This window comes from Cornus florida, unplaced genomic scaffold (assembly GCF_030987335.1).
Source record: "Cornus florida cultivar Cherokee Brave unplaced genomic scaffold, ASM3098733v1 CherokeeBrave_3.0.0_Hap2_Chr04, whole genome shotgun sequence".
Lineage (NCBI taxonomy): Eukaryota > Viridiplantae > Streptophyta > Magnoliopsida > Cornales > Cornaceae > Cornus > Cornus florida.
The window spans coordinates 16,386,012-16,396,251 of record NW_026775574.1 but is presented as its reverse complement, the minus strand read 5'-3'; the positions used below and the strand labels follow the sequence as shown (position 1 = coordinate 16,396,251).

Here is a 10,240-nt window from a genome sequence, read left to right as displayed (position 1 = left end):
GATGACATACTTTCAGAAGCTCCTTGGGGGTATAAAAATTCAAGAGGATCAGCCATCAAAAAAGCTCCATACTGGCAGAATTTTGTTTTTTCAATAGAGAAGCCAATTAGATCAGCCCAAATGACATTACATAACAACCTGATCCTGGCCGATCACGATTATGCCTTACTAGTAGAGTTGGGAAACTTCAATGGTGAGGTCTATCATGGGTTTATAAATGGCCAATATTTTGAGAGGTATCAGCTAACTTTGTGGGAACAACAGAAGAACCAGGATCGGTTAGTTCTGGCTGACGCAAAATAAAGACCAACTTAAAGGTGGTTCGGAAGAAATAAAGTCTAGAAGCTCGCTGGCCGCCAGTTTATTTCATGTTATAAAAATTCCAAAAATCTTATCAGCCTGAGTGGCCGATAAGACATTTGAAATTTGGGGGGCATTTGTTGGCACCAAAACTTGGCAGCCATCTCAACGATGACGTGGACCAATAAGAAGCAAATAGGTATTTCTAATATAGAGTCAAGGGGATCGGCCAGTTTAAAAATATTAGGAGCAAATATAGGAAGATATATTTCAGCCACCTAATGGATATGGTAGTTGTTAAAATATAGCAACTCACATTTGAATTTTTTCAAAATAGGCTGTTAATTGAAAATGAAAAGGCTAGAGTTTGGATGAAACTCAATAACTAAATTCCTATAAAATAGGAAGTTTAGTTGGATGAAAGAAGGAAAGCTTTGGAGACATGTATAGAAGGAAAGCTTTGGAGATATGAAGTGAACAAATCTAATTGTGACAAGTGGCCTTGACATGGCACTAAAGGATGGGCCACTTGGAATAGAACACAGCTGCCAAGTTTATAAAAGGAAGTTGCTAGAACTTAGCAACTTTTCAGCAACATTCTAGCAACTTACATTTGACTAGATCAAAGAGAGTTTCCAGCAAGGATTTTCTTATTGAAACAAGGAGCAAGACGATATAAGAAGCAAAAGAATACTGGGTTTTGACCTATTTAAATAACAAAGTGAAGAAAATCAAGGGAATGAGAGATTTTCTGGCAAGAAGTGAGGAAAATAAGTTGAGAAAGAATTCTATAAGTAGGAAAGATGTAATCCTATTCCAAGGGTCCAGCACCACCACAAAACATGCATTTCAACTAAAAATGTTTTCAATTGACTCTACGTCATTTTCCTATCAATTTCTTTATTTCAATTTAATGGCAATTGATTAGATCCTCGTCAACTATTTCGATTCAGCCATTTACTTTCTTTCAATTTCAATTATGCCAATTTTAATTACGCAATTTTAGTTAGGCTTTCAATTCAATGGTAATTGATTAAATTCTTGCCATTGAATCGTAGTGACAATTAATTAAATTCTTGTCATTACTTGGCTGATGGCAATTGATTAAATTCTTGTTATCACGTTTCAGTGGCGATCGATTAAATTCTTGCCATTGTGTTTGGCTGGTGGCGATCGATTAAATTCTTGCCATTGTGTTTGGCTGATGGCGATTGATTAAGTTCTCGCCATCACGTTCGGCCGGCGATCGATTAAGTTCTTGCCGTCTGTCTTCACTCGGCCATTCCATCCATTCAAACATTCATCAGCCGTTGCATTTCTTTAGACACTCTAAAAAGTCCTTGCTACAAACAAGGCATAAAAGAACCTTGCTGGGAGTTCTTACTAGTCTCTCTCCCACACAATCGCCTGAGAGTCAGCCATCGGAAAAAGGGATAGGCTGGTGTTCAATTACATATTTTGGGTATTTTGTACAAATACTCTGGCACGCCCGCGAAGAGTCCATCGACCGGCGTAGGGAACAAAAACCGCGCGAACAGTACCCTTACTAATTCTATTAGTCTATTTTTATAAAATTACTATTTATTTCTTTAACCGACACTGTGAGGCATCTAATGAGACAATACATTAATATTATTAATGGGCTACAAAGAAGTAAGACATCCAAACACCCATTAATGACATAAATTTATAAATAAAAATAGAGCACTGATATGACTTATCAAAATAAAAAATAGAGCAGTGATATAGGAACCGAAAGGTATCCCGAATTAATCATTGAACTTGACATGGATTAACCACGTCAGATTCTCACCCCTCTTGCGTGATGGAGCAAAAGAGTCCATCACATGTAGGTAAAAGAAATAAATAAATAAACGGAATGTGGGAAAGTGATTGTATATCGTGAAAAGGAATACCGGAAAATTTAGAAGTCTCCAAAATTCGAGAGAACTTATCTTTATCTTTTTTTTTTAGGAATCTACTTATCTTTATCTTATTATGTAGTATATTTTAGAATTTTTTTTTTTCATAATTGGTATATTTTAGATTTTACACTAACTAAATATATCAAATTAAATCACTGTACCGATTGAATTGCTGCCGGAAAAGAATACTGATCCAAATCAAAGAGTGATGTTGTGAATATTCCTGAATTTTTGTGCGTGATTCGAATACAAGATGATCATATAATTCTTAAATTAAATCATTGAGTAATACTTAAATTTATTGAGAAATTTGTAGAATTTTTTTTTTTTTTTGAATATTTATGATTTATTATCAACATGTATGTAATTTTATATACAAATAGAAATATATATATATATATATATATATATATATATGTAATTTATATATATATATTTCTATTTGTATATACCCACCTTCTTTCGGTTATCTTCACAGTGTCCATGGCTCCATTACCTTCCTCGTATTCTTCTCAAATAATTTTTTTATTCAATTAATTTTTGGGGGTGAACTAAGCACGTGATGGCTCTTTTAGTCTTCACACGTGAGATATTTTAGAGAATCTGACGTGGCTTGGCCACGTTAGATTCGGTCATTTTTTCAGGGGTTATCATTCGGCCCCCTTATCATTTTCTATAAAAATATATGTGTACCCATTAAGATATATACGTGTGTGTGTGTGTGTGTGTGTGTGTGTGTGTGTGTGTGTGTGTGTGTGTGTGTGTATATATGTGTCTAAAAAATCTTTATATTTTTAATAATAGTATAGATTTGATGAGACAAAGCATTAATTTCAAAAGAGGTATTGGTAGCCTAATTTGACCAATTATTTTTTAATTTTTTTTAAATTAAAACAAACACACACCCTTATATATTCACATATTTCTAATGAGATTTGAATAGTCAAGCCCCTAAATACCATTTGACTACACGTCCTTTGGTTACTTAGTTGATATTAGTGATCAAGAACCTTTTTGGGATTTATGCATGGGTCCTTTATAGAAATTATATGGATTATAATATACATTTTTGTTTAATGGAAGTTGTGGTTTAATGTTTTATTTACATATGATGAATAATGTGTATTGATTAATCCATGACTTTTTGGGTAGATTCATGCGTGTGACAGGTGTTCATGCCAGACTATACTGAATCAGAATACATCGTATTAGTATCATTTTACTTGTTCAATTCGATGATACAAGATGGACTCTCTATCTATGAAGAATTGAGCCAGTTCCACGATAAATTAAGAGATTGCAATACCTGTCCTTACAATTTACTCCTCATCAATTTTATGACATAATGACTCTCAAATATGAGAGAGTTATGGACTGTTGCCTTGATAGTGCTTTGATTTATTAGGTGGATTCTAAGGACTACAATCCGGATAGTCACGAAATCATTGACTTTAAAACATGTTCTCAAGATTGCATTTACGCTTATATTTATTTTTACGATAACTAGTTTAATTATAGTCAATTCAAGCGCTTGGTATTATTTTTATGTGATTAAACGAGAATAATCAAAGGGTAAAAATAAAAGAATTAATTATGCATTTGAAATGATGACAATTTAATCATTTGCCAATTATGCATAGATGGGTTATTATGTACATGAACATCTTCTCTAATTAAAATTTAAAGATGGTGTTAATTTTGATTAATCAGTTGATGCAATTATGGGTCATGAAATGACTGGACAAGTTGGTCAAATCCGTTGGAGCCAAGGAGTGTTTGGGTCCATTCAGATCCTCAACTCTACCCCACTACATTAGAGAGTTAAGCCCAAGAGAGAATGAAAATATAATATAGGGTGTAGGAGTTGTTTTTGACACCCCTTCTGAATGTAAAAGTTGTTAGGAAATAATTTCTCCTTTGTTTAGCACGGCAGAAGCAACACAAAAAAATGGAGATCTAAACACCAAACATCGTCCAATAATTTCATTCGATTCAATAAAGGTGTAATTTTTATATTAAAAAAAAAAAGAAAAGAAAAATAAATATTATGATAGTATTAGTATATATAAGGAGATTTATTGGTATATGAGTAAGAATATCACACTATTATATATATATAACATTATGATTATTATTATTATTATTATTTACCGCTTGTACAAATTTGACAGGAGTATTAATATATAGGGCAAATTACACAAACCACTCACGAGGTTTTTATATTGTGCATGTAGATAGAAGTTATAACAATATTACAGAAAGGTCCACATTACAGAAAGGTCCATAATTTTAAGGCCAAAAGCATTATGATTTTTGGCATTATGATGTTCCTTCCTACGCGAGAAACAGTGCAAAAAAGCATGAGAAGCTCCAGTCCCTCTACATTATTTTGTGTTTACTTAAGGCTCGGCTGAGCAAACAAAGGCTCATCTGCCGGAAAGCCAATATGAAAGTTACAGTTATGACATGAACAGAGAACAACAAGTCACCACATCAATTTTCTCTGCAGCTCCAAGTCATGTTTTCCAAGCTTTGTCTTAGAAAAAGAAACACCTGATGAAAATCTGCGAGCTTTCTATTGCCAATATGGAAAATGATTATACAGAGGTAATATTAGCTCCTGGAGAAAAGTTTGTTACAGAAGTGGAAGATACATAAACTGAAGTTGAATGCCACAATAATTTTCAAACAATGGTTGCTTCTACAATTGTTTCATAATTAATTAGCCATTTAGTAAGCATCCTTTGAGGGTAGAGGGTACAAATTCTTGCTTCACTTTCAAAATTTGAAGATTCTGTTCATACAGGAATGGTGAAGACTTCACAAGCAAGGACAATCTCATTAATAATAGTGCATGTTTGCCTTTAACTTGTAATAGACATTTTTTTTTCTTCCTATTTTCAATGTAGCGTTTTTTGTGGTCAAACGATCAATATGGACCTTTATGTAATATTCATATAACTTCTATCTACATGCATAACATAGAAACCTCGTGGGTGGTTTATGTAATTTATCCTAATATATATATATATATATAATATAAAATATGTATGATTATATTAGTTACCTCTAATATATTTTTATTTGGATCCGAGCAGTAAGTCTAATTCATACGCACCTATACTTATAGGTGAGCTTCCTTCAACCCTTACTTTTCCTTGGGGCCTACAGTCATTAGCCACTAAGTTTGCTTTCTTCTTTCATTGGTCTTTCACAATTACATAAAATAATACTATATATTACACATATATATAATCAAATGGCATCACTCGACCACTTAAACGAAGCCACATACCTTTAACCAATCAGCAAAAATAGACGTACCTTTAACCTATGAATTTAGTCAAATTTCTAACAAAAGTGACTCTTAAGGGTTTTTCTATATCAAGGGTGGTATAAACCTCAGGATCAAGGCATTCAAGAGAAGCCTCTCGCTCTACATTTATAGAGCTATACATACACTATATAGACTTTTGGATGTTGGTATTTGGAGGTGCTATAACTATAAGAGAGGAAGGGGCAATTCAAGCTTAAGGGAGGAGGATTCTCTATACTTGGAGTTTGGTTACTTCAAAGGTATAATCTTGTAACCGTGTTTAATTGTATAGCTAAATCACTTGTTCATCCATTAATCTTTGAAAATGACTATCTATTTCTAGACTAAACAATGTTTTACATGCTTCCATTTCTATGATCCAATTCCATATCCAGTACCACTGAAAATTAACTGGGGTCTCTCTTGTTTATTACTTGTTTAGTAGCACTGAAGAGTAAGGAAGATCGACCAAGATGAAAGTTGCTATTGCTATTGCTGCGGCATCACCATTCATAGCGGCATCGCCATTCATGAGATGCCATAACTACAAGGCAGGAAGAAACAATTCAAGCTAGCTTAAGGAAGGAGGATTCTCTATTCTCTTCAGAGGTATAATCTTTGAACCTTATTTGATCGACTCTAAATCACTTGTTCAACCGTATCTATTTGACCACCAGTTTTTTTTTTTTTTATTATAATTTTTTGTAAGGAAGATCGATCAGGATGGAAGCTGCTCTTATAGCATCGTTTCAATGTGTTTGGGATATAATCGGTGACCCCTTGGTCGATGCAGTTAAACGTGTCCCCTTGTTTCACTATGACGACAATATTCAGAAGGTTGGCGTGGAAGCTGAGAATCTTGGGTGTCTAAAAGAAAAGGTGGACATACAGTTCCAGAGAATCGGGGACGTTGCTGAAGATGGTGTCCAGGCCTGGCTTGATGATGTGGATGATATCACCGAATGGGTCAAAAATCTTATGGAAGACAAAGCTAAGGTGGACGAGAGTTGCCTAGGCGGATGGTGCCACTGCATCTCCCGATACCAGTTGAGCAAAAAAGCAAAGCACAAAACTGATGAAATTACTGCCCTCCATGAAAAGGGCAGCAATTTCAAGATTTTATCCCACCCTGCTCTACCACCAGGAATATTAGAAGCTTCTTCCAGGAAAGATTTTCGCACTTTCCCAACAAGAGCATCAGTCACCAACGAAATTATGGATGCTTTGAAGGACGACAACACTCACTCTATTGGAATTTGTGGTATGGGAGGTGTGGGCAAGACCACACTACTGAAGGAAATTGGCAGACGTGCCCAAGACACAGCGCTATTCGGCCAAGTTATGATGGCCGTTGTTTCTCAAACTCCAAGCCTGACAGAGATCCAAAAGGAAATCGCACGCTTGCTAGGCTGTGAATCGCACAGTGGATCATTATGCCAAACTGTTGGCACCAAAACTTGGCAGCCACTTCAGCAGCGACGTGGACCAATGGGAAGCCGATAAGGGTTGAGCATGTCCAAGAATGGATCGGCCAGTTTGAAGATATTAGGAGCAAATATAGAAAGATATATTTCAGCCACCTAATGATATGGCAGTTGCTGAAATATAGCAACTCACATTTGACTTTTTTCAAAATGGGATGTTAACAGAAAAGGAAAAGGCTAGAGTTTGGATGAAACTCAATAACTAAATTCCTATAAAATAAGAAGTTTAGTTTGATGAAAGAAGGAAAGCTTTGAAGACATGGCGCTAAAGGATAGGCCACTTGGGATAGAACACGGCTGCTAAACTTAAGGAGGGGAGTTGCTAAAAATTAGCAACTTTTCAGCAACTTTCTAGCAACGCTTTAGCAATATCTCGGCAACTTACATGTGATTAAATCGAGGAAGGTTGTTTTTACAGAGATTTCCTACTGAAACAAAACAAGAAAGGAAGCAGAATAACAATAGGATTTGATTGAGTTCAAATTGTGAAGAAAAAGAATCAAAGAAGGAGAGATTTTCTAGCAATAACTTAGGAAAATAAGTTGAGATAGAACTTCTATAAATAGAAGTATTGTATTCCATTTCTAACTTGTCCAGCACCACCACAAAACATGCATTTCAACTAAAAATGTTTTCAATTGACTCTACGTCATTTTTTTCCTATCAATTTCTTTATTTCAATTTAATGGCAATTGATTAGATCATTGTCAACTATTTCAATTCAGCCATTTACTTTCTTTCAATTTCAATTATGCCAATTTTAATTACGCAATTTTAGTTAGGCTTTTAATTCAATGGCAATTGATTAAATTCTTGCCATTGAATCGTAGTGACAATTGATTAAATTCTTGTCATTACTTGGCTGATGGCAATTGATTAAATTCTTGCTATCACGTTTCAGTGGCGATCGATTAAATTCTTGCCATTGTGTTTAGCTGATGGCGATTGATTAAGTTCTCGCCATCACGTTCGACCGGCGATTGATTAAGTTCTTGCCGCCTGTCTTCACTCGGCCATTCCATCCATTCAAACATTCATCAGCCGTTACATTTCTTTAGACACTCTAAAAAGTCCTTGCTACAAACAAGGTATAAAAGAACCCTGCTGGGAGTTCTTACTAGTCTCTCTCCCACACAATCGCCTGAGGGTCAGCCATCGGAAAAAGGGATAGGCTGGTGTTCAATTACATATTTTGGGTATTTTGTACAAATACTCTGGCACGCCCGCGAAGAGTCCATCGACCGGCGTAAGGAACAAAAACCTCGCGAACACAAACAATAAAGGCCAGGGAGAAACCGGTCCTGATAATACTTGACGATGTCTGGGGCAAACTTGATCTGGAGGCAGTTGGCATTCCTTTCGGGAATGATCATAAGGGTTGTAAAGTTGTGTTAACCACTCGAAGCCGAGATGTTTGTTATCGAATGGGAGTTCAAAAGATTGTTCCTGTGGATGTGTTGGATAAACAAGACGTATGGGTCCTTTTCAGGGAAATGGCAGGCGGTGAAGCTGTGGATTCCAGTGATTTGAATCACATTGCAAGAGAGGTAGCAGCTGAATGCGGTGGTGTGCCACTTGTAATTGTGACCATCGCTACAGGGTTGCAAAATAAAAACCAGCGCGTGTGGGCTGCTCGGGCTCGACAGCTGAAGAACTCAAACTTACAACATGGAATATTGGAAAAGAAAGTGATTGCCAAACTTGAGTTGAGTTTCAATTATCTCGAAAGGGAGGAGTCCAAATTATTGTTCTTACTCTGTAGCTTATTTCCAGAAGATCATAACATTTCGGTGGAAGACCTGATGAGATACGCCTTGGGGCTGAAGATGTTTGGAGATGTCAACACCATTGAAGAGGCAAGAGAGAGAACCTATGATGTGGTAAGTACCCTTACTGATTCTTTTATGTTATTGGATGGTTCCGAGGAAGGGTCCGTTAAAATGCATGACGTTCTTCGCGATGTTGCAATATCCAATCTGAATGAGAGGTACGGGTTCAAGGTTATGGCTGGACTGAAAAATTGGCCAGATACACAAACATTTGAAAATTATTCAGCCATCTCATTGATATCAAATGATATGAATGAGCTTCCTCGTGAGCTATCAGCCCCAAAACTCCAGACCTTGCGAATACAATGCAATTCTCACTTGCAAATTCCAGATGATTTCTTCAAAGGATCCAAAGATCAATTGATTTTTTTAGAAATGAGCGGTATCCATTTCTTGCCAATACTTCCACCATCACTTCAACCGCTTTCTAATACCCTTCGAACCCTTCATCTAACTTCTTGCAAGTTAGAGGACATATCTATGATAGCAACACTAAAGAATCTTGAGATTCTCAGCTTTAGTGGTTCTGAAATTGGTGGAATTCCTTGCAATATTGTCGAATTGAGTCGTCTGAAACTCCTTGATTTGACAAAGTGTAAAAATCTAATCAGTATAGCAGCAGACATCAGCAAACTTCCTAATTTAGAGGAGCTATATTTGCAAAGAAAATTTTAAGTTCGACAATCTTGTTGGGCTAAATTCCTCTTCTCGATTGACTTGTCTACAAATTTTTATTCTTATCGATCGAGATCTTTTGTCTATAGATTTACTTCAGCTCGCGAAAAAATTAACAAGTTTCAAAATAACAATTAGCTTGCATAAATTGGTAACACCTGGTTTCATCCGGTTTCCTAATCCTTATGTAAGCATGGGAAGATTGACAATTTGCCATCGTGGGCAATTATAGACATTATTGTCAATGCCGTGGGTTAAGTCGCTGTTACAGAAGACTAACCATCTAGTTTTGGAATTGTTGAAGGATTCGAATAATATCTTCAGTGAACTAAATGAGGAGTGCTTTAATGTATTAAAGTCTCTTGAAATCAATTTCATGAATGAGCTGGTTTCATCCAGTTTTCTTGTAACGCTAAAAAATCTTGAGATGCTCTGTGTGAGTCCATCGACCGGCGTAAGGAACAAAAACCGCGCGAACACGTTTTGGCACGCCCGGTGGGACACTACTAGAGTGTTATAAAAGAGGCAAATATGCCGCGGCCCACAAAAAATTCTAAGGCCGTGGCTACTGATGAAGATTTGGAGGAAGGCGATCAGCTAGTACAGGCTAAGAACTCTGCAGCAGGTCCTACTGATGAGTTAGCCGTACTTCAGGCACAGGTTAGCTCCTTGGTAGATGTAATGGGAAGGATGGGAGCACGCTACAACGAC

At 36.2% G+C, this 10,240-nt stretch overlaps 1 protein-coding gene across 1 annotated transcript; it reads left to right on the top strand.

Annotated features, from left to right (window-relative positions):
• Positions 1-8,449: 8,449 nt before the first annotated feature.
• LOC132304781 (disease resistance protein At4g27190-like) lies at positions 8,450-9,529 on the top strand. Its single transcript, XM_059802500.1, has one exon. The coding sequence runs from the start codon at positions 8,450-8,452 to the stop codon at positions 9,527-9,529; it is 1,080 nt and encodes a 359-aa protein (XP_059658483.1).
• The last annotated feature ends 711 nt before the right edge of the window (positions 9,530-10,240 follow it).

What these genes read in the sequence shown, in the direction of transcription:
- LOC132304781 (XM_059802500.1), top strand. Translation starts at nt 8,450, where the DNA reads ATGGGAGTTCAAAAGATTGTTCCTGTGGATGTGTTGGATAAACAAGAC.